The sequence below is a fragment of the Copidosoma floridanum genome, unplaced genomic scaffold, assembly GCF_036245765.1.
Source record: "Copidosoma floridanum isolate Cflo_tuat_1 unplaced genomic scaffold, Cflo_Japanese_pri ptg000030l, whole genome shotgun sequence".
Taxonomy (NCBI): domain Eukaryota; kingdom Metazoa; phylum Arthropoda; class Insecta; order Hymenoptera; family Encyrtidae; genus Copidosoma; species Copidosoma floridanum.
The window spans coordinates 709846-735218 of record NW_028321907.1 but is presented as its reverse complement, the minus strand read 5'-3'; the positions used below and the strand labels follow the sequence as shown (position 1 = coordinate 735218).

General features: G+C 48.3%; 1 protein-coding gene across 1 annotated transcript in view; it reads right to left on the bottom strand.

Moving 5' to 3' along the window:
• Ten-a (Teneurin-a transmembrane protein) overlaps positions 1-25373 on the bottom strand; it is a 99160-nt gene that overhangs the window by 20085 nt on the left and 53702 nt on the right. Inside the window, exons 5-10 of the mRNA XM_089597142.1 lie at positions 23328-24019; positions 6062-6275; positions 4242-4506; positions 4025-4155; positions 3490-3636; positions 1789-1996 (exon numbers count right to left, since the gene is read on the bottom strand). Of these exons, the coding sequence (XP_089453268.1) occupies positions 1789-1996; positions 3490-3636; positions 4025-4155; positions 4242-4506; positions 6062-6275; positions 23328-24019 (1657 nt within the window). The remainder of the gene's footprint in view (positions 1-1788; positions 1997-3489; positions 3637-4024; positions 4156-4241; positions 4507-6061; positions 6276-23327; positions 24020-25373) is intronic.

Genomic DNA, 25373 nt, shown 5'->3' with positions numbered 1-25373 from the left:
ATACATATACATACCCAAGCACTTTGGGTGTGTAACTCGATGTATATCCGCGTGAATTCGCGAAAGCCCTAAGAGCGATTGTGCGATGTGCACCCGAGGTAAGTGTAACCAAACACAGAAAGACGCGCGTATACGAGCAATCGAGCTGAGAGACACATCCGATTAGAAAAAAAAAAAAAAAAAAAAAAAAAAACGTTTGTAGAAACAACGGTGATGGGTATGAAAATAATATTAAAAATAAATAGCCGAGGTGGTGCGAGTTAATTTCCTCGTGAATTTTCACGAGCGCAAGGAGCCGGTTCCACCGCTCGATAGGATATCCCCATAGCTCCGGGGTAGAGAGAGCGAGTCGAACGGAAGGGCAAATAGCGGGTCCTTTGATCGGCGTGCTTCCGAGGTGATTTCAGTGCTTCTGGCATTCGCAGGGGGGCAAGAAGGGGGAGGTGATACACAGGGAGCAGAGGAAGGCTCAAAGAGGGTTTTCTCCCTTTTAGTTTTTTTTTTTTTTTTCTTTCCTTTCCTTTTTTTACCATCCTCCTTTTCACTCTTATACACTCCATGATGTATGTGTTTTTTCTTCTTCTTCTTCTCTACATACTATGTACTTTTCGACTCACAACCCCCCCCCCCCCAAATTAAACTCTGCTCTTGTTGTTTTCCGCTTCTTTTTTTTTTTTTTTGTTTACCTTCATCTTATCCGTCTCTTTTTTCTCATTCGTGCCAAATCCACACTTTGCATTTAATGAAACAGATTGGCGGGTACGCGTATATTCTCCTTCTTATTTTTTCCTTCCTCCTCTTTTCTTCCGATCGTGCACAGCCCTCCCACTTCAGACGCTACTTTTCTTATCCATTCACGTTGCGAAGGGGAAGGAAGGGGATGCTCGATCTCGGCTCGTTATAAAAGATTCTGCATGAAACGCGAAAGAATTCCCCGAGCCCCTGCCACGGGTAAGGTCTCTCTTGTTATTAATTTTACGACGAGATTTCCCGCTTTGAATGCTAAAGAGGGCGCAGCGACATCGGATGAAAGTGCCCTTTTTATGCTGATCTTGAAAATTTTGTTGAAAATATTATATACGTGCCTCGATCGATCATCCTGGCTGCGTAAATTCACGTTTGTGTATACACCCATCACGAGAACACATGTATGTCTCTAGAGGCATGCAAAGAATAATAATAATAATAATAATAATAATAATAACAACGTGATATCCCAAGTCTAAGATAAGTGGCGCGTGTATTGTTGTACACGTATTGATTTACGCAGCCGAGGCCGGAGGAAAAAGTAAGAAGAAGAAGAAGACGCGCGCAAAGGAGGAAAGAGTCGAGCGGGGCTCTCTATATGTATATGTATCCATATATACAGGTGTGCGCGCGTTCCTCCTTTTCAGCTCGACTTTTTCCGACCTTAATTTCACCCGCCGACCGGGAGAGTTTGATTAAAAATTTTTCCTTTCTTCCCCCGGCTGGGGGCGCGCGCGCGTCCCTTTGCGAACGAGCCCCCGCATTTATACGTTGATGTATACGCGCAAGTGCACGCCGTATATCTAATTCGATAAATAAATGCACAAAGGAGCGGTCACACACGTGCGGAGCCGCCGCTCCTCGCTCTTGTACCAAACTCATGTAATATCGCTCATATAGGCAATATTAATATTACATATTACATATAAATAATAGATAAAGTATATATATATATCATATAAAATGTGTACGTAATTAAGTATAACAGAGCGTCGCTGATGGGGATGTATATATATATAACGTACGAGTGAGACTCCTTACCTCTCGCTGTACTCGTCGATACGGGCGTAGCTCTGGACGCTGTTCTCCTCGATGAGGAACTTGACGCGCTGGTAAAAGGTGGCCGTGACGCTCGGGGGTTGCTTGCGCAACAGGACCTCGACCGGGTCTTTGCTGGCTATGCACATCAAGTGATCCGCGCACACGGATTGCGAGCAGCACTCGCTGTCCGAGCAGTCTTTTGTACCATCTGCGAGGATCATCGATACAATGTAATATACTTTTTCCTTACTCACCCTTGTGAAATTTTTATCGTTTACATCGGGAATGATTAACGTTCGACCCCGTGCTAAGAGCGCAAGTGGGCTTGACGATAATTTGCGATTTCCCGTTTGGGTGATCGTAAAAATCTTAATCGCCCACCGAGATGTACATATATAGGTACGGAGGACTCCATTGTATTATTGTGTGGTAATGATACCGCAACACGAGACGTCTCGGGAAAACGAGGCCGAGCGCTATCATCTGTGCGTATTGAGCGTTCGGGGGGGGGGGGGAAATTCGACGCTGTAATTGCTTAATTTGCAGTCCCGCGTGCAGATACGAGGGTATACGTATAACAAGTACCCATACACGTGCGATACATCCCACGCGGAAAAAAAACAAAATTTTATTACCACCGCGTTCAGTATGTAAATTTTTGCTCCAAGCGCCTTCCATTGTTGTATACGCATGCACATGGGAAGCGAATAACGAGATGATTACGGCCCGGCATCCCAACAAGTATACACACCGAGTGTTTCCGAGCCGCGAACCTTTGATAATGCACACTCTTTACGAGTTGATGCGAACAATTGATGCCCATCGTGTTAGCGTCAATTAACCAAACAGATGTAATCAAACGCTGCAGCGCTTTTGGGTGTCACATACAATACTTCGATTGTACGTCTTCCCACATGCGCGTTTATTTTCACACAGGCGATCGGAAAAATATTTTTCACAGCTTATGCATTTAAGATGAGTATAGGTGCAGTACTTATTCATGGTTTTATTTCTCCTTGATATTGGTCGACATCATCGCGTTGGCAGTTGCCGATGGGGTAACTTTTCCAAATTTAATAAACTCGAACAATCCAAAGTTACTTCTGGCTCTCGGCGCGAAAAGCACGGGCAAGCCTCTCCCCGGCTGTTTTATTTTCCAATTGAAAACGGAAAAGGACTGTCTAGCGCGGGCATTATTTGTGGTATCGGTTATTGGAGAAAAGAGCCGTGCACATTTCAAATTTATCATGAATTAAAAAAAAAAAAGGGAAATTAATTGAATGCCGGAGCTGTCGATTTGAAAAATCCGCGGTCTCTGTTATTATTAAAAGGAGGGAAAAAATATAAAAGCCGAAAGAGCGAGCCAGTAGGCGGAAGCGTTAGCGTATTAATATCTCGCATTACGGGATTGAAGTTACCGCATCCGCGAAAAAAGCGCGGAATTATTCGCTCGGCAAAATTATAAACATCGAAACGTCACGGCATCATCCCCGAAGCGCTCGCACAGCCGCAAAAAGCTCTCTCCCGGAGCACAATGCAGGACAGGGGCGCGACACGACAAAAAGCCGCTCTGGCAAATGGGGGAAAAAAAAAATTTGCGGACCCCTCGAAAAACGGCATTTATAGAGGGCGAGCGCGTATATGTGTACCACTCGGAGAGGAGGGTGGAATATTGAAGCGAAATTTATTTGATTATCTCACCGCCATCGTTGTCTATGTCGTCGTCGCAGTCCATTTCAAGGGGAATGCTGCAGTCCCGGCCGGCCCAGCCGGGCAGACACTCGCAGCTGGACTCCCCGCCGACGGGCGTGCACGAGCCGTGTCCGCTGCATTTGTTCTCGCAGCCCGCTGAAAAGGAAAATTTACGCCCCGAGTTAATCGTTTTACTTCTCTCGAGTGCAGCACCCGGCACCTACACCACGTACACCCTCTGCCAAATACAGGTAGCCCCCCCCCCGTTTTTAACGAGAATTCCTCTTGTTTCCTTCGTTTCTCTTTTCCACGTTTCCTCCGCTACAGGGTACTATTTTTTTTACTCTCCGCGTCCCCGATCGAGCGACACGCGTTATAGTGTATATTAGTCTGTTGCCGGCCTTTTGGTATTTCAGCCGAAAAACCTTTCCCGTATCGACCCGAGCATCCGTATAGCTCCGGGTCTCACCTTTTCCCCCGAAAATACCTCGCGTAATGAAAACTCGATAAAAGGAGTCGATAAACAGCCATGACGTGGACTTACGTAGAGTGCAGTGCTTGCCGTTCCATCCCTGGCTGCAGACGCAGGTGCCGTTTCTGCACTGGCCGTGCTCGGCGCAGCGGGGGTCGCAGGGCTTCTGGTCGCACTTAGTGCCGGTCCAGTTGTCGTGGCACCTGTTGAAGATGATACATAAACACTCGAGAACATCCGCAAAAGGTGGTACAGCGGTGATGGGGGTGTGTATATGTATATAACGTACTTGCAGCGGCCCTTCTCGCATGTGCCGTGGGAGCCGCAGTCGAGACCGCAGCTCGGCTGGGAGCAGTCTACGCCGGTCCAGTGCTCGTCGCACACGCACGAGGCGCTCTCGAGGTCGTAGGTCCCGTGGTCCGAGCAGCCGGGCAGGCACTTGTATACCTGCTCGTCCACCTGGTCGCACCGCTCGCCCTGCCAGCCGGCCTTGCAGTAGCACTTGCCAGCGACGCAGGCCCCGTGTCCGCTGCAGCTTGGGTCCGGGCAGTCCGCTGTAGGCAGCACACATTTACACCTTGTGTTTTATTATACATTGTTTGTATTGCTCTGCCCTACATGCTCTACCGTTATTGGCACTCTCCATCCCAAGTTGATAATATACTTTCTGATGTGTATGCACTCGCACGGTGTACGACCCGTACTCAAGCTAAATGAATTTCAAAAGTTAAGCGGTCGCGTGTTTGCGAATTTGTGCTTGAATATTCATGAAACTCCATCGTTTGGAGGTTAACTGCGACTTTGTGCTGGAAAACTGATTTCTATATTAAAAAGTATCGGCAAAGCAGTTTTGGTGAACGCGTCGACAGCATTTATCGTGTTTTTTTGCATCGTATAATTGCATTACGGTTCGTAAAAATTATATTCATCGCATGGTTTCACCTCAGAGTTATGGCAATGAGAAATTTTCTTTTTTTTTTCCTGCAAAACAATGAGAATGTTTTTTTGCATTTATATATTTTCCCGCAGCTCCGCTCCCCCGGTATTGTACGTTTATTCCGATTCGCCTCTTCGTTATTCCGTTAAAAATAAAATGTTCAATAGATACCTACACGTAGATTCAATTTCGCGTTATCGGATTTGGCATACTTTAATGCATCCAACTTTGCCGGACAAAAATACCCACATCCGTACCGATCGCGTACTGCGCGTGAAAATCGAGATCTTCGATGATATTATTCTCACTTTTTTTTTTTCCTTTCTTTCTCGCTTGTTCTCGGCGGTCTAATTTTACTTGAAAAATGGCTCATTCGATATTCATCATCGACCGTCAATAATTGAAACATCCGCTGTCACATCTGGCACGCACGCTGATTGTACACAGGCCGGATATATACACGCAGAAACGTCGAAACCGACGGTGATCTCATTGCCGATCGAATGAAATCGGAATAATATATATATTGCACGCAAATACGCGTATAGATTTGTCGGGGCTAAATTATGATTAAACGTCGCGGCTTCGAGTTTCCGGTGCACGGCGAGTGCCGCGCGAGTAATTACAATACCGAACAATCAAAATTGCAAATTCGCATGGGCAAATCAATCGGGGAAGAAGAAAGAAAACCGGTCGCAGATGACCTCGAAGTACATCCACCCATGTATAATCACCCACCCCCCCCTCCCCCAATCAATTGCGATTGAGTCGAGCGCAGACAATCACGTGTATATAACATGTGTTCCGGGAAGAGTTGCCGAACAAATCGGGCCCAAACAGCCGCGTGATTGCCGTAATAGCTCAATCTTCCAAACTATGCCCGCAGTTTAGTTTCCGAATAGTATACGGCCTATAGGTAAGTACGGACTCATTGTCATTCCCCCGCGAAGAGAAGGGGGAAAGGGGGGAAGCTCCGAAGTTGCGTTATAAATAATCCACGCGCAGCGTCGGCGACTCGGTATGCGCTAGAGATGGACGCGAATTCACGCGAGGGAGGCTTTTTCTCATCAAGCTCCCCCGTAAATCCAACGGGCTGCAGGCTCGGACGGATTATAGTCCAGGGGGATGTGGGTGTACGTATTTAATTTATATGCGCGGTGGGTGATACTCACGCTCGGAGCAAAAGTCGCCCTTCCAGCCGGGGTTGCAGACGCAGGAGCCGCGGACGCATTGGCCGTGCTGATTGCAGTCGGGGACCTGGCAGTCGCCGAGCGGGATGTCGCACTCCGCGCCCTTCCAGCCCTCCTCGCAGTGGCACATGCCGCCTCCGTACTGGCCGTGGCTCGAGCACAGCACCCGGCACATGCTCTTGCTGCAATCGGCGCCCTGTTGGGAAACACACACATTGTCACGTCGACATACACTTACTTTTTACACGCTCCAATTTTATTCATTATACTTTATATTATATACATGGATAAGTACAATCGATGGACATTGCGGCGCTCCAATACGTATAGCTTGTAATACCCAACAGCTGCAGTGTGTATTCATCAATACGTTATATTTTACGAATTAAGGGATTAACTTGCATGCACGCTAACATTAATTACACTGTGTACCTACATCGAAAAAGCTGGAAAACTATCGGGATAACAGCTTATTTGGACTGTACCAGTTTTAACTTAAAGCATCTAATGGTAAAAGGTGAGGTCCAAAATTATTACGTTTTCATTCATTTCGAGGATCTATTAATAAAAAGAAGAGAAAAAAAACTCCTGGTTATACCATTTTAAAGGTATTTTCGACAAGTTAGGGGTGATCCTTCAATTTCATGTCTATATGGAGAAAGATGAAGCTTACTGGTTGAAAGTGTTGGACATGAAATTTAACGTATTGCTTGCCTTTCATGTACAAAAAAAAAAAAAAAAAAAAAAAAAAAAAAGGACTGGCACTAGATGTTATTATCACGTAACAGAGACGACAAAAGCTCTTGGCCGTACAAAGCTCGAGCTTTATTTTTCATTTAATACATCATGCACCAAAGCGTGAAAAAAAGGGCAAATGTGACTGTGTACGCAACACTAACGATAAAAGAGGAAGAAGGAAGGGAGGAAGAATCGTAAAATGTTTTTGCCGCTTCATCATTAATTAAGTCTAATCAAGAAGAAAGTCCCTGGCGTCGGCACCACCGCCGAGACAAAGGTGAACTTTTTTTCCGTAAAAAAAAGGGCAAGCAGCAAGGCTGGTTGCTCTCGAGGCGGCAGTTGCATTACAAAAACATCCTCGCGCCCCACATATATACATATACACACCTACCGTATATTATATGTATATGCACGCTCGCGCTCTTGATTCCTCCGTCGCGGAAAGAGCGTCTCTACGGTGCGACTTTTTGATTCCCCCGGCCCGCGCACTGCCGCACCTTTTTTTCCTCGCTTTCATCCAAACCTTTTTTTTTCTTTTACACTCCGACCCTACTGCTACGGCAGTCAACCCCTCGCGCGACAATGCCCTTATATATAGGTACAAACAGCACAGCACAGCGGCGTCGGGGTATCGCTGGGAATGCGAGTGTGTAGGGGCTGGGACATTGTTGCTGGAAGACACGCGACGCAATATACGGCGCGACTCGCGCTTACGTTTGCCTCACGTGACAGGGCTGCATGCACACGTACTTACACAACGAGGGTACGGTAAGGGGGAGGGGGGGGCTGGATTCGTTTTGCGGCCCAGATTTAGTGCGCCGACCGCGCGAGCTCGTGAATTTCGCGGTTGTTTTGAAGCCCAGCTCCGTCCCTTAGTTTCCCTTCGCCCCGTGGGGCTGCTTGTGTTTCTGAATTTCCGAGAAACGAGCGCCCGAGGGTTATAAGCGGGTAAATGGATTTTTTCCTTTTCTCTCCCTCCCCCACCCTCTTTCGGTGCAAAATGTCGGATCACCGGGGAGGGGGGGTCAACTAAATAAATTGAAAGAAAACAAAAGTGCAAAGTCGACTTTGCGCCCCGGCTATTGTGTAATTGATAGTTTTCACTAGCTCGGCCCTCCGCCGCTGGTAATCCCTCCGGCAAAAAGTTGGCCGGGGAATTAGTATAACTCCGGGATCGGCCGAGAGCGGGGCTTTCAAAGAAAATATCGTTATGGGGGAAGGACTGCTGCATCGTTTGTCAAGGGGGGGCGCGGGTCCAATGAGGAGGAGAAGTCGCAATTAAATTGCGATTGCTACGGGCTCCAAACCGAGCCGGCTAATTATAACCCGATGGATTTGCCAAGAAATTCAAGTGGAGGATCCCATACGTATATATATATAGCTCGGCAGGTATACTCCCATGCCTAATGCGATTAAGGTAACAACAGTTTTGGGGTGTGGGGGAGGGGGCCCCCATACAATACACAAGTTTCGGCGCGCTGTATATTATGTGTACGGCAAGTCTTTTGCACTCGGCGGGGCTCTACGCCTGTATACCTATAGTTTCGCTCCAGCGCGATAAATTTTAAGCCCTTCCCGGTCTCGCGATTCTCCGGAGAGCTTTGCGCCCGACGTTTTTCGACAGGAAAGTAAGTGAGTAAGTAACCAAGCCCACCCAAGTTACCCCGATGCTCTTATATTATAGACGCACGTATAGGTGAACGCGATAGTATTGATTTTGCAAAAGTACTGGCATTGAGTACGGGCTCGGTGCAAGATTGTTTGAGCGTGTACACCTGGGCCATTTGTTAGCGTGACGGATGTCAATGTTCCGATGATTGGCTCGCATCATCCGCGACCTCGGCGATTTGCCCCGTACAATGGCACACGAGGGCATTTCAGGGCGTCATTTAAAATACACTCGAGGGCGCGTACAAATGGGCGGCGCGCGGAGATCATCTGTCTCGGGACATTGAAACTGCAGGTCCGGCCATTCGCGGCAGGTCGAGCGCACCGTAAGCGCCACGGTATAAGTGAATTGGTTTGCCCGCGCGCCATTGCACGGCACTTATCCATACTTGATGTGTCTCGTAGCGGAGCAATAGCCGTGTGTCTGTGCACCGTGTATGGATAACGTCGGAAACCGCGGAGTCGCAACGACAGCAGATGGGCACCTATATATGTACCTGTACCCTAAAAAAAAAAAAGCCATTACGCGAAAATTGGCAAATTCGAGAGTCGCTGACTGTCTGGCTCCTAAAAACGTCCCGCGGTTGAATTTTACGAGCACGCGCTTGCATTATTTCACGCGCGGGAGAGCTTGCGTGGCTCTAGAGAGTCCTGCGACGCACACAGGGCGGAACAGACAGCGCAGTATCGAGAGTAAGTATCGAGAGACAACAGAGTTTGATTCTCAATATCACGATGACTAACGACATTCCAGTCTACTGCTCTCTCCCCCCTACCATTCCTAATTCTTCTTTTTCAATGCACCAAGAGAGAGAGAGAGAGAGAGAGAGCTGTGCATCGAGAAGAGGTTTTAAAGAGCAGAGTTCATCGCTCGGGTCGGTCGACGCACAAGCAATGAACTCTTTTATCACGCATAAATAAGTAAGACGTAATAATATAAGCCTCTCGCGAGGTAGAGCGACAAAAAAAAAAAAAAAAAAAAAAGAGACAGTGTCGCATGCAAAGCACTCTGCTAACGTTTGTATTATAATATGTAGAATAGCACGAGCAACACCATCATACGGACAAAATAATGACGAGGGATGGGGGTGCACATGTGTGCAGCGTGACGTGAATCACGCCGCCTATTCGTTTTATCGGGCTCATCGAGAGCTCGACAGATATACAAGTATAAGTTACTCTCACATGGAGATATACATATACTTAGGTAGGTCTATGACAATAAGGTTCGGCTGCGCGCGAAAGCCCAAAATTTTAATGACAATTAGTCGGCGATGGCATGGAGAAAAACAGCCCTGCGGTTTCAATGTATATAGGTATACCCTATACTATACCCAACGCGGGCACGTTTAGAGTGGGCGCGTCATTCGAGGCTGATGCATCAGGTGCACGTGACGTTGCACGCGGGGGAATCGTGTACACCCCGAAACGAGACGCGTGAAATTGATAGTCGGAGCGGGCGCGCGGTATATAGGTAGTAGGTATATACAGAGCACCTAAACCATACGTGTAATTGGTATACACCTATGTGTGCTATATATATGCACACAAAAACACGATACTGTACACGCGTATATATGGGTGAACATAATGTAATATAGGTAACGGCGTGGACTGGCAGGCGTGCAAATCCGCGTGTAATGTGGAACACGTTATACTGCTGCCATATTATATATATGTTATGGCCTCTCAGTCGTAAAGGGCGAAGCGCACGTGACGCGCTGAATTCTCTATCTGACGGTAAACTCGGGTAAATCGACAGATGAGGCGTCGAATAATTAAGATAATAGCCTTTGTTGCAGCAACGGCGCTTCTCTTGTAATATATATATATGTATACGTACCTATACATGGTACATGCACGACGACTGATGCTCCGCGGAGAGCCACGATATGACGATATACAACTGTCGCGCCGGCGCGCATCAAGGATCGCGAATTCAGGTCACGTAATATTCCGCGAATCGCAAGCACGACCGAGCTTCGGCACCCCCTTCCCACCCTTAACCATCGCTCTTTCTGCTTGTACGGAGCAACACTCGATTATTATGATTTTTTTTTTTTTTTTGTCGCCCCCCTACGCTCGCGTGCTCAGCTTGGCTCCCTTTCTGCGATTAGGTGGACCCATACACGTACACCTACCCACCACCACCAACTCATCGTCGCTTCGTGTGTACTTACTACTTGCGACTGTAGAAGTAAATCAGGAATTGTTTTTATTTTTGCTGGCACTGCGATGGTGGCCAGCGTGACAAACGAGATCCACGCATGCAACACATCGAGTTAAAATGTAGGCATATATTTAAATGTACTTGTTACTATTTTTATCTAAAACTCGTAATGTCCTATAGCGAATATAACGCGTATACGTGCACCTCATCCTACTTAGGCCCCAATGGCATGGGAAAACCTTGTGGGCGCACGCGATCTGGAAATATTGAACGATCCTTTTTCAAAGATCAGCGCGTTTGAAAGGCGCAGGGATACCTATCGTGTATAAGCACTTACGTACACGGGCTGTAGAAATAAGCCCTGCATGCGCTCCCGAGGTATATATATATATATGGATACGTGAAATAGGTCATGCATACACGTAACCCCCAGCTCCTCTTCCGCTTACATTGATCCGGCAATCGAGCGAAAAGTGAAAATACCTCAAACGATCTCAAACTTTTCAATTCGGAGCACTCGTAATTGCGTCGATGGATTTAATCCGGTTATACATAGGTACCGCTGCTCGCGCCTGCAGTCGAGCCATATGTATCGGCACGCAAATTATCCACTTGTGGAAAATACGCTCGGGCACAAGTTTTGCCAAAAGAAATACGGAAAATTGCGGCCTCTGATCCCCCATTGACATTTTTTTTTTTTTCCCTCGTCCCGTGGGATTTATGGCCTATACGGTTCATCAAGCATCAGTTGCTTGCAGCTCTTTTGCTAATCGAGCATTAAAAAAATGTGAAATTCATTTGAAACTATCACCATCCACGAATTTTCGCAGTTGCAGGCGAGTCGAAAACTCGGGCATTCAGCCGAATTCTCAGGCATTTAATGAAAATTCCGGAGAGTGCGATTGACCGATCTTCCCGATTTCCCGGGTATTTAGCCGAACGTTTACCTAGACACGATGTAATCAATGTTCAAACTGGCATTTGAAATTAAAAAAAAAAACAAAAAAAAAAAGGAAAAAAAAAACAGTTTGCAGAATTTATAAAAAACTTTGAGTTTACCATCCCTGTCGCCGTTGACTTTCCAACATTTTTGCTAAATGCCTGGGAAACTCGTTAGTGTAATGCTATAGGTTTTTTTTATTCACCTATACGTCGTACCCACAACGTGTGTGTATATGTGTACGTATAACCAGAGCACTCAGTTTTTATCCAATTTCTCGTCGCCGAAACAACGGTCCATCACCGCCACTTGCGCCCCGTTTCTCCACCCCCCTTCTCCCTTTCGCGTAACCCTGTTCTTTTTTATTGTCGTCATAAAAGAATGTTAAAGGCCTTTCTTTCTCTCCGTTGCTGCAGCGTGTATACATCATCCCCTCTATAGAGCATTCGCCGAGGGCGCGTAAAAATAGCCATAGCTGTCGTCGTGGAAGACCAAACAGGGGGTGGCGGTGGAGGGGTAATGCACCGGGACCCTTTCTTTTCTACCGACTTGAAACTGTGTCATCATCTATATAGATACACACACCGCATCACTTATCATACATATACGTCAGCAGACCCTCGAGCGCCCCAGACCTGCTCTGGTTGTGTGCATACCTACGTCGTCAATTTTATTTGGCCTCGCAACCTGGGTTGGGTATATATACATATATATATGTATGTATGTATGTATACCGGCATAAATCATTCGAGATGACGAGAGAGGCATTTTAATCCAAAAGCTCGGAGGACACGTTATGTAGGCCATGTGTATGCATGCGAGCTGATGTACAACGTATATACATATATATATATACAAGTGACGCATGGCGAGACTGTGCATGTGTGTGTGTGTGTGTGCGTGTGTATACCTGAACCCGAGCTGCAGCTCGGAGCGTCGTGGGCGCATCCGAGATTTTTCGAAACCATTCGGCCTCTACAGGCTCCCCCTCGTTGCCTCTCGCACTCCCCCCCCCCTGCATCACGGAAATCACGAGCGATTTCAACTTTTCATCACGTCCGATACGTATGTGAGCCACCCCTATGCTCCTTTACATTCAGGAGCATCGGTCGAATCCGTGTTACAAAGTAGCCTCTACGTCGGGTGAAAATACGGGGCCGTGCTGAATTAAATAAGCACCGAGGGAGTGGGAGGGTGGATCGGAGATCGGTAATTTTCCGGAAAGGCAAGCCGAGAGCATAGGTTTGTGTTTTAAAGGACGTCGGCCTCCAACCGGGCCGGTAGCTGGTGCAATTATTCCCCTCGGCGCGCAAACGCGATTTTTAATTAAGTTTCGACAGGCGCGAAAAGCGACAAGTACCGCGGGCACCCCGTCCACTGTTAAAAGCGAGCTTGGTCGTCGCAACAGTGGAGCCCCGAAACGTGGGAGTTCCCTTGGCTGGCTTTGTCCACCGGGGCACGGCCGTGCGGACGCATCCATTATAATGTAACATTTTGTGCGGCGTCGTCGCTAATTTTTTTTTTTCTTTGTTTCATCCCTCTTTGTTTTTTGTCCCCTCCGTTCGAATAATACGAGCTTCCTGGGCGCCGGAGTGAAAAAGAGAAAAGGACGACGAAGAGGAAAACGCGGAGCAGCGGAGGAAAAGAAACAAAAAGGTAGCAGCAGCAGCGAGGGTGATGGTAATGGCGGTGGCATTTTTTTTTCTTGTTTTTTTTTTTACACGCGCACATGTACTGGTATGGTGTGCATATAGGTATACGTCGCGCCGTGAGCATACACCGATGGGTGATGGGGTCGCGCCGTCTCCGGTCTATTCGAGATCGACAGGCAGAATCGCCGAGACGATATGACACGGGAGCGCACACGTGCGAGTGCTCGCGGGATTTTCATCAAAAGTGACGCGCGAGTGGGAAAAGTACAAGCTGCCGGGGGGACCCGGTCGTCGGCTATCCTACCCACTGCCGCTGCTTTGTATATACGTGACGTGTATGTATATATGCACGTAAAACGGGGGAGGGCGGGGACGCGTATAAATCGAGCTATAGCGAGCGAAATAAATAGAGGACCTTTGGCTCGAGAGAAAGGAAAACGGCGCGTGGAAACAGAAAAAGGGCGCAGAGGGAGAGAACGTGTGTGCGGAAAAAAAACAACCCCCGTGGCCTCGTGCGGCGTGTACTACACAAAGAAAAAAAAAAAGAAACGCCAAGAAGACGAAGAAAGGGGTATGATGGCGGTCGCCGGTCAACCGCCAATATATTGTACACTGTGCGTGTTGTACATATCACGCAGGGGCAAGGTCTGCGGGGCACGTATATACATACTCTCGCACCTCTGTACAACCACTACCGACACGCGTTCGTTTCATATGCAGACAATACGTGTACGAGCTTGGTGTATACATATATATTGGGCCCAAGTTAATGAACATATGTCGACCCTGTTTAGAGCCTCCCTCCCTTCCTCACGCTCTGGTCTACAGTGCCGATGCTGTCGTTACTTACACCGCACGCGCGAACTGTATGGCCAAACGCGCAGTGCCCCCGCCATACATACCCCATACCCGAGTGCTGTCCCATGTACCTATATGATGCGGGCGCCCGTAAACCGTAGTGCGGCGTCGGGGGGTGGTAGGGAACCGAGGGGTGCGTACAAAATATATAGTTGAAGGGGGCAGGGCGCGCACCCCAATGCACCCGCTGAGAAGCAATAGGTACACGTATAGAGTGATATCCTGTGAAATCACGGCACGTCACAAACTATGTGTATATGCACGTACACGTAATACCTGCGTAAAAATATATGCCGTGTATGGAACGCGATGTCGAGGACCAGCGTTCAAAACTTTAAGAGATTCGAGGTGACAGATGCACGCATCATACATGTATATATACATATACATATACATAGGTATACGTGCAGAGGAGGCGAGCGGCGCCCGATGTCCCGATAAGACGAATAGGCGATAAATTTATGCACCGGCCATCCAACGCTCCGCAGGGAAATCGCTGTCGTCCACCGGGACGATGGATACCTATATTATATGTACCCTGCACTCTATACGTATATATACTTGTGCTCTGTATATACATATATTCGAAATGTACTCATTTACTCTATAAATCTAAAAGTGTACTCTCGAGTTTTTAGAAATCCTCGCGTTAGACGATGAAGGGATATTTTTCTTTTTCCGTTTTTTTCATTTTAAAAAGATCGACTGTGGAGACCCTGTTGTAACGAAACGAAAAAAAATCACGTTCGATACAAAAGCTAAGCCTACCTATAGCTTCTGATAATTTTATTAGCTCGGAAAATTTTTTTTAGCCATCTTATACCCCACGTTCCTCCATCTCTTCATCAATGTACCAGATTCATCCACAAAGTCAACTTCCAAGGTTCCATGCCGATAATTGGCCAGTGTAGCAATCGAGCATCACGCGATGCACACTGTTTTATTCATCAGAGCCGAGGAAGCGAAGACAACCGGTCACGAGCAGGCGGGTCCAGCAGCTTCATACATATAAATATAAGTGTATATATATATATTACAGTGAGCCGAGAGCTAGATTTATTTCCGATACAATAACTCTTGTTCTCCTTTCCCGCCCGAGATAACAGTGTTGTAGTTTCTCGTGTAACATGTACGGCTATACTTCGCATGTTGACATGGTATTTATTTGTTCGTGTTGTTGAAAAATAATTTTTTTTTTCAATTTCATATGTTTAACATACGCGAGTTTTGTAATATATACACGACGACGAATAGATGTATATAAACGAAGTAAGAAGGGAAGGGCGTGAAATTACAGTGAAGAAAAAATAAAAAAAAAAAAAAAGGGTAAAAACGACGGCGACGGAATTAACGTCGGCAGAAGCGTCGCGTCGCCGCGTCACGGGGTAAAAAACCCTATAGGTCCACTCCACTCCTCCGAGGCGCTTAAAGTATTAAAGGGATAACCGAAGCAGCATCAGCCGGACGAGGCCGGCGAAACACATTTAAAAGTACTCTTTTCTCCCCCCCCCCTCGCGCCACCCGCGTATATATAAGCCCGAATGTCCATTAAAAGCTAAGGAGCCCTGGACGCTATCAAAAAGCTCACGCTTTCGCTGCGATGCTCAATCTCGGCGTCGTAATCATTAATTTGTCGTGGAGGGAAACGAAAAAGTAGTAAGCACCGGCGCATCAGCCGTAAAATACCAAGCCGGACACGCTCGGCCACAGAGTGCATCATTCGATCCCTATACATCACATCTCCGGCGCCCGAGTGCATATATTATATATGTACAGTGAAGCGACCGCACTATAATCTTTGAATCTCTCTTTCGTGCCCGTATAGGTATGATGTGCGCGGGGTACATCACTCTTATATTATATGCGTGGCGAGGCATGTCGCTCGGACGAGGGACCGACAGTATACAGGAGAAGGAACTAACGCAAAGTTGACAAACGGAATGTGCATCCGCTGCGCGTCATTAATCTCGCGGGTGTCCCATACGTGTATCGGAAACGAGGCTCGAAAATATACCTGTGCATGCAAGTGCACTTTGTCGTTTATTCAAGAAGCACGAAGGAGGAGGGAAAAAGAAGCTTCTCGAGAGGTGTGTTGTCGTGATTTTCCGAGCGAATATTTCAGCGTTTTCGTGGGAGCGATTAGCGAGCTTTGGGGCCTCGGGAGTCGCTATTATTCATCCGGAGGCAGGGAGCAGCAGTGGCGAGATAATGGCGACGCCGTCTCTTTGGCCGGGGATCTAAAAATAACGAAGCGCCGCGAGATGGGGGGTGGGGGGAGGGGAGGAAAAAAAAAGAAGAAGAAGGAGGCGGGAAAGGAAGAAGAAGAAATCCATATCCCACTCGAGCCGAGTGGATGAGGGAGAAGTCGAAGAACCGATCGTCCGAGAATCTTGTCATCATTAATCGCCGTCGCGCATGTGTCTCGTCCGCACTCTCGCCGAGGGTTAAGTAGCAACACGTAAGTCTCTCTGCCACTACTGGCGGTGAAAGAGGAGGAGAGGGTAACACGTATATACATGTATATGTACGAGGTGTGTGTATATATACACAAGGGTGAGAGACAGCTGGGAGTCAAGAGGTCGGCTATGGAGGAAGAAAAAGAAGAGGAGGAGGCGCGCCTCTAAAACATCGGTTTTACATTTAGCGTCATCTCTCGAGTGTCTCTCTCTCTTTCTCGGCTCTCGAGCCGTCCTCGTAACTGCCAGGGCTGCTCCCTAATGGAGGAGGCGTGAGCGCGATAAACTCGCCCTTTCCCTCTCGCTTGCTCGTCAAGAGCCCGTCTCTCGTATACACGAGAACAAAAAGAAGAGTCCCTCTCTTGTATATAACGTACAGGGAAACGAGATCTATACGGAACACCCCCTGCAGTGTCTCACGCGTATGCAGGTCAGAGGCTGACGATTGTGTGCACCACCGGCCGATGTACAGCAGAGAAGCCCGTGAGTGTGTCACCTTTGCACCCCCTGTTATACGTTGACACTCCTGATTTCGAGTATCGCGCAGCGTCGTCTTCCTGCTTCCAGTTTCTTTCTTTGCTCGTCTCTCCAGACTCGGTGATGAGAGAAAGATACAAGGTGTATATATACTGCTGGCGCTGGACTGCGAAAAGGGATGGGGGGGGGGGGGGGAAGAAAAAATAGAGGGAGCCGAGAGTGCGCGTATGTATTACTTATGTGATGTGTATACAAGGAGGAGGAGAAGGAGGAAGGCGGGTACCTATAGGCCGGTGCAGTCGGGCTGGGTGTATAGGGCAAGTACGAAGGGGGCGCGTGCCCTTCCCGGCGGAAGGACGAGCTCGTATATCCTCGAGAATACATATATAATATACGTAATCAAAGGAGCCCGAATAAGAAGTAGAAGAAGCCATGCATATAACGCGTAGGGGAGGAAAAAATGAGTAAGTACAGACGGTATAGTTGTAAGGAAACTCGACGGAGTAGAGAGAAAAGGGAGAAGGAATAAGAAAGGGGGATATGCATCGGGAGGACTGTATATAGCTTCTCTGCATTTTTTTTTTTTTTTTTTTTTTTTTTTCTTTCCGACCAGCGACGACGACGACCTGCAGATACTTACCCCACGGTGGATGGAGCACGCCAACAGGATAGGACTGCGAGTGGAGCGCGCAGGGTTGTCTGCGCAGGACGCATATCGACCGGGCTTCGTCCGTAGTACGGACTCCGTACAACCTACATGTATATACATGTACAATAATACCACCACTACCAACCACCTACCGTACGTATATATATGTATATGTATACCAATACACCCACCGCGACGACTGCATTACGTCACGCCGTCGTCATGGAAATCGCCGAATCGAGAATATGCCGCAAGCGCCGGTGTGCAGGTTCGCGCACACGCTCCTCCTGCTGCTTCGGGGGTAGTAAATGCGTACACGCGAATAATACGTGTATACAAGCGGTACATATATATATATATGCATTACATGTATAGGAAGGATTTTCTCTTTGCAGCAATACATGATGGTTGGTACATTTATATACCTTTGTGAGCGCGTGAGTATGGGTATATACACACAACATCTCCTTTCTCGTGCTCGTCCCGCCACCGCCGTTGATGCAGAAGAAGAGGGGGGCAATGGGAGGCAGACGTCGCGCGATTAGGCCTCGACTCGACGAGTTAAATCGCCCGAATTATTCGCCAAGTACGCGCAAATTGTATCCGTAGCCCACCCACCCTCGACTGCCACTGTCGGGCGATGTCTTGATCGTATACTTGTATACCTATACGGGTAGCGTCGAGCCCGCGGAGATATATGGGAAAAGGAAGAATAAATAGCTTCGCTTCGGCGAAGGGGTTGATATTACATTATAGGTGCACGTGTATCCCATTGCAAATAATGTCGGCAGAGATCCCGTTCTTCCATACCTTTGGAGTACGGATAAAAAAATGTTGTTACAATCATTTCAACGGTAATTCCTTCCGTGGATTTATTATCGTTCGTTTTTGCGCTTTTTTTTTTTTTTTTTTTTTTTTTTTAGCAGAAAAAACTCCGGGCTTTTTTCCCTACACTCTTAATACACACATATACCTACTCTATATACTTTTCTTCTCTTCTTCCACGTTTCCCTCATTGTTGTTGTTGTTTAACGGGCTTTACGCTTCGTTTGTCATATGCTCGTACGACGGTTTCTCCTTATTCCTTTTTTTTTCCCCTTTTCTACGCGATTTAACCGAAATTGAGGTGTATTTGCGCAAGGAGACGCAGGAAGAGGCGACGTACGCGCACATGCACACAGCCATGTATAGGGGGGTAGTCGGCAGAGTGGAAGGGTGGGTCACACACTCGGGAAGGCTCGGCGTTGCGCCGCGCGCATCGATTGTGTCCTGCATCGCCGTATATACTTGTACACAGTCGTCGGTGCCATCTGGCTCGGCTTGTACGTTATAGTACATGTACACTCTGTGCACACGCTAAGGGATATGCAATGCCTACACCAATGTACCTACACTACGACAGGGTTTAGCTGTACAATGGCGCGTTGAAACGACACACAAGCAAATGTGCGTACGTATGTGTGACGGCAGGGGTCCGTGGCCACATTTAAAACGCATGTATGGGTAATAAGTCAACAAATGGCCCCAATCTAATGGAGATATAACCATGACTGATACCATTAAATTATATCTTTTCGAGTTTATCTGCGGGATTTCGGGGGCTTACGAGGGCTCGCGTCCATATTATATTATTTATTGTACCTATATATACGCATACCGTGGTACCCACGTATGCCCACATGTATGTATATATATTATATGCACGCGTGGCTTAATCTCGTATCCTGTGGTGTTTCGACCGAGCGCGGGTTTTAATCCCCGCGCATTTGCATCCGTTCGCGCACGGTACACACGCGCCTCTCGACCTCTCGCTGGCCAAACTTTTCTCGAGAAATTTAATAATTTAGAAAGTTTTCCTCCCCGAGAATGCCCCCCCTCCACCCTCCGAAGGATTCGCTCCCGGGGAAAAACTTTTTATCGGTTTTCCCGAGCGCGCGATAGGGAAATTTATAAACTCTTTCAATCCCAACTTCTTATTTCGGGATGTCGGTGGGCGCGCGCGCGCGAAATTTCGGAATCCGATACAATGAAAGTAACGCCCCTCCCCCCCTCACCCGGCAAAGTTATCGGGTGTTATTTTTATCATCCGAGCTCTGATAAACGAATTCCGATGCACGAATGTTTCCCATACGCGCTCGATCCATCGGTGTTGTGGTGGTTGTTTTTTCCCCCTTCCTTCGCGAAATAAGAAACGCCCGATCAATAGGGAAAAACCCTTTTCTCCCCCCCCCTTTACCTTCCACTCGGTGGGCGGGTGCGAAGAGAGAGCCGAGAAAAGGAATAAGTGCAAAAGCTAGTATTTGTTCGATCGAGGCAATTGCGCGAGAGAACCGAAGCAGGGGAGTTAATTGCCGCGTAAAATTGTAATGAGGGCGCGTCGCTCCGGAAGACTGCCTGTAGATGTATACTGCATCGGGGGTAACTGCACTTGGTGCTCCGTTATTGGCCCAGCCCGGGGACCAATCAATTAATTAACGCGCGCCAAGGAATCACTATCTGCGTCGGTAAAACTACAGAGTCAGCCAACTGGAACGACTCGCAACGCGGGCATATATAGGCACACCCCCAATCATCGTCACCACCACCACCAACGCTGTCGCTATGTATTAATATACAACATGTATATGTATATATGTGCGTACATCCCTCGTGATGATCGTAATATAAATATACTCGCTGGTGCGTGGTGCGAAATTGGCAATCGAGTGCCAGCGACGAGCCAATCGAAACAACTCGAGAGAGAGAGAGAGCGCCTGCAGATCTCTGGTTCCTTTTTATTTCCTCGGCGTGCACATAATCCTCGGAAGAAGAGCCCGCACCGAGAGGAGTAGGTGTATACATGAGAGGCGGATACGTATACGGGCACGCCGGCCCGAGGGAGCGCTTACGGGGGCCCGCGAGCAATAAACACCGATTCGTCACTACTACGAAGACGTGTACGCACGGGGGGAGAAATCGTCGGAATTGCATTTTAGCCTACCAATATTAAAATGTCCAAATCAAATTTCGCGTCAAACGCCCGGCACAGAGAGCCCCAACCCCCCCTCGGTCTTTCCTCCGAGGATCAAATTAGAGTTGGTAGTTTGCCGGGCGACAACGGTCCCCCTCTGCATCCCACCCTCCTGATCTCTACACAACACGCACACACGGCTACTGTTCGAAAGGGGGCTCCTTCTTCTCTCGCCCCCGGGTCCTCGTAAAAAAAAAAAAAAAAAAAAAAAAAATCAAACTACACGTCTCGCCAGCTAGAAATTCGCCAACTATAAACAGCTCTGGATTTTTTTTTACGACGAGATTACGTCGCGGCTCGGATATTTTCTCCTTTCGGTCATTCCTAACGATGGGGGGGAAAAAAAAACATGCTCGCCGTGACCGTAAAAACCAAGTGCTCGGAAACACTTGCAAAACGGTATCCAAGCCTGTAACACGTATATATAAAAATGATAGTAATGATCCACATAGTGGGTGTGGCAAGAAAGATGGGTGGAAAATAAATCGAGATGTCAAGAGGTCGGGGGCAGGGGGGGGGCTCGATTAGATCAGATACCAACATTATTTTCGTGAAAATTCACGCTCCACGGGGCACAAGCATCAGAGGGCAAATTGCCACGAGACGCGTACATATACACACATCCTCTTGTCCCGAGGGGGTGGGACTCGAAAAGTACAAATTAAAGTCCCGACGCGCCGGGATCGAAATACATCCCACGGCTCGGCGGGCGCTGTCGGGGAAGACACATCCCGCTAATTCGCGGAGCAAAATCGTCATCGCGGCCTCCCTAATACAGCTCGACGTACATCCTCGAAGGGGTGACCCGATGACGGAGGGAGGCGAGGACAAGAAAAAAGAAAATCTCCTTCGCACCTCTTATCTCCGGGGGGGTAGACACATGGAACGGGGGTGCCCTTAGCCCTCGTGTACATACATCTTTGGGATTTGAATTTAAGTCACGCGGATCAGTCCGATTTGAGGAGTTTTTGCCCTCGCAGGGCCTTTCACCGGGTTAGCCTCTCCTCCCTCCGTATACACACACTAGTCTGTATGTACCTGTACTCTCGGTGGGTAGGGAGCGAGTACAGTCCAGACAGAGCCAACCAAAGGAATTGGTGGAGGGTGGAGCGCGCGTGACTCCGCATTAATTCTCCGATGGTGGGACACGGTTACATTTTACTACCCCTTTGTATATATATACTGTGCCATCGGTATATGTGTATATATATATGTGTGTGTGCACGTATGATAATAATAATAATAGTTTGGCCAACGACTGCTGGCGCGACGAAAATCGTTCCTTATCGCGGCCGGCCGATACGGCCTCGTGGCTGTATCTCTCTGCCGCTGCTGTGATGCTCGGACGGACAGTGGCCCCCGAAATTTCAGAGGAGGAGGGGGGTGCGAATATAATAGCGCGAACGTGTTGATGCTGCAACAGTATAGAGGGCGAATGTGACGCACGTGCCCCGTACACTATTAGCTCGGCTGTTTGCGCATAATAATATGCCGTGTATGCTTGTTGTCGGCAGGTGTCCCGTGGCGCGAGGCTACCCACTCCCGCAATGACTCCCAAAGTGGGATGAAAACAAAAACAGCTCGATACTCCAAGTACATATATATATATATTTTGGTGCGTTTAATGTGTATCCCATTTCCGGCCGTGGGAGCGAGTAGAGTTGGGCCGTAAGCGACAAATGTTGCAGTTGTTTAATTATAATTAGTAGGTACACACGTGATGCCCTCGGAGCCCCGCGATGCTGTTTGCTTTACAATAATACACGGCCGAGGAAATTGTCTGGCGTGCTATACGGTATATGCATTATAGGACCTGCGGTATAACCTAAGTAATGAGTTGCGGTACGTAGGTACGTGTGTATATGTATACGTGTGTAGCAGTGGGGTTACCTATATAGTGCTAGCTCTCGCGCTGAAGTAAGAAGAAGAAGAAGAAAAAGAAGAAAGAGTCCATGCAGGGACGATCGAAGTTGAGCGAGCCTTGAATTTTTCATGCCTTGAATTTTTAATTTCAATCTCGAGATTTCTCGGGCATCCTGATTCATTCTGCCGGCTCGGCTCGTGCGCTTTTTTTTTTTTCTTTTTTTTTCTTTTCTTTTTTTTTCGTTCGCGCGCACCGCTGATGCTGCTGGTATTTTTCCCGTCCGCAGGAAACCCGGCAATTCCGGCCCGTGTTTAGACGTGCATTCTCGCGCCCCACCGGCAAAGCTACAAACTGAAGATGAGATTTCGCTGTCGCGTTGTTATTATTAATTTCGGCGGTGCCCATTCGGCGCGCGTTTCCCCGATCCAACGTGACTTTCATCCCCCAAAATAACTCCCCACAGTATATTTATGTACACGTACGTCACATCCGAGTGAAATTTAATTGTCGCGGTGGATATTATTCACCTCTGCGAGAACGCGGGCAACTTAATTGAATGTTTTTTTTTTTAAAAGGCCATACCGCAACGAAACCTACACACGTGAGAAAAAATTGGATCGAGTTTCTCGAAGCAGCAAAAGACGTTTTGATTGGGGCATCACGAGCAGCGTCGATCCGTTCCACGCAAGTCGCGGAATATTCGTGGATTGGAGCCACAATGTCCATCGAGCGAGACATTCGATGATAATGGTGACACATGACTGACCTGGTAGCCGTCGATGCAGTCGCACTTGCCGAGGTAGCAGGAGCCCCTGCCGGAGCAGTCGTTGGGACAGGTGGTGGATACGCCCTCGGCCTCGGCGACGATGAGCGTGACCTTGTACGGCTGGAGCTCGTCGTTGTAGACCGAGATGAACCAGCGGCCGGTGTCGAGGTACTGGAGTAGGCTGACGTTGACGAGCATCGACTCGAAGCTCGAGCGCTTGTACAGCAGGTGCTGCAGCACCATCGAGGGCCCCTCCTCCGACGGGGGCTGGGCGCCCTGGGTCCTCGTGAAGCTCACGTGGTCCCTGAGGGCGTCCCGCTTCAGCCGGTGGTCGAGCCTGCCGCCCTTGACGAACTCGACAAAGTCGTACTGGGTGACGCTCGGGGCAACGTTGCGCCGGCCGTACACGGCAAAGTTCGCGCCCCAGGGCAGGGTGAGGTTCAGCCGGATGAAGGCGGGCTGCTTGTTGCGGAACTCGGTGCTCCAGAAGTGGTACGGGGGTATCACGGCCGAGTGGGCGACGTTGTACGACTGGAGCTCGCGCACGGCCGGCCATTGCTGGGCCGACTGCTGGATCTGGGGGTCGCTCTGCTGTGGCTGCTGCTGTTGCTGCTGGGACGACGACTGCTGCTGCTGCTGGTCCGCCAGGTCGGCCGAGCTCGAGTGCTCCGCCGTGCTCGTGGGCAGGCTCTCTGAAAAAAGGACCCACACCTTTTGTTTACACGTTCGTCAAGCTTGCTGGACCGTTCGATCGGGGAATTCGGGTATATGTATATACATTGCATGGGGTAAACAAATATATATATATTTTTTTTTCCCAACTTCCGAGATAGAGGGAAGACAATAAAAGGTTTCGAGATACGTGGATTTATTTCGCGTGTCCTTTGTTCCCGAAACTCGCGGGCCGTACGAAGTTTATTGGGAAATAAAGTAAAAATGGCAGCCTTAATGGCACCGGGGTTATCTCAAAAACGCAGGATGCGGGTCCCCCCTCTCTCTCCCCCTTCCCCATTTTTTCCGGGCCCTCTTATTGTTTAGCTCGAAAGTTTTATCTAAATCCGTTTTCCGTAAAACTGCTGTGCCACCCCGTACGTGAGCGTACACAGGGGAAAAAGTGATTTCTATACACAGGTGGCAAAAACACTGGCAATTTCTTTCCTCGGGATAGCGTTTGCAATACAAGTCGAGGAAGGAGAAAAGCGTTTATTTGACATCTTGTCGCTCTCTTCTTGGCGAGGGGGAGGAAAAAGTAAATTAAAACAACACCGAGTGCAGGCATTACGACGAGTTGCGTGGGGGCACGATGTATAAACAGTTAATACTTCTTTGACGCGCCTTTTGTTTCTTTGTTTTTTTTGCTGTGCGGGCCGTCGCTTCCCCATCCCATTGTCGCGATGCGGCACGAGACACCCAAAGAAAGGAAAAGGCAAAAAAGGGAGGGGGGCACGCACCTGCAGCGCGGCAGTAAAATCTGTCACGATTACGCTCGCGTTTTAACCGTACAAACGGAAAAATTTATCCCGCTCCTTTTTCCACTGTCCTCTCCCCCGCCTTTGTCCGGAATTCACGGAGGATGCGCCACAAAGGGGTATAATTTATTTGTGTTACGTAGGCCCACGACTCCTTTGACGCGACCCACTCGAGTCTGGATTCAAGCTCCGCGGGTGGGAGGAGCCGAAAATTTTTCCTCCCAACAATAACAGCGGCATATATTGTTACTGGCCAATTTGAATTAATCCGCGGAAGGGGTTGGGAGATAAATTATAATATAAATTCAAATTTTAAGTCGAAAAGGCGGCGATTCGGGAAAAATGGCGCGGCCGGAGTATAATATATGTATATATACGGGGTATTAGAGGTGCGCGTTAATGATCAATATTGCGCTAAGCCGGGGCGAGAGGGGGAGAGCACGTGATCGCGCATACCATCTGCATATTAATGGCTTTCGGTGTGTTGGGTTAGGGATAAATGCCGAGGGGCCGGAGGAAAGGGGGTCACAGACTCTGAGAGCTACTCTTTGTACGACGAGGTGAAGGAAAATGCTCT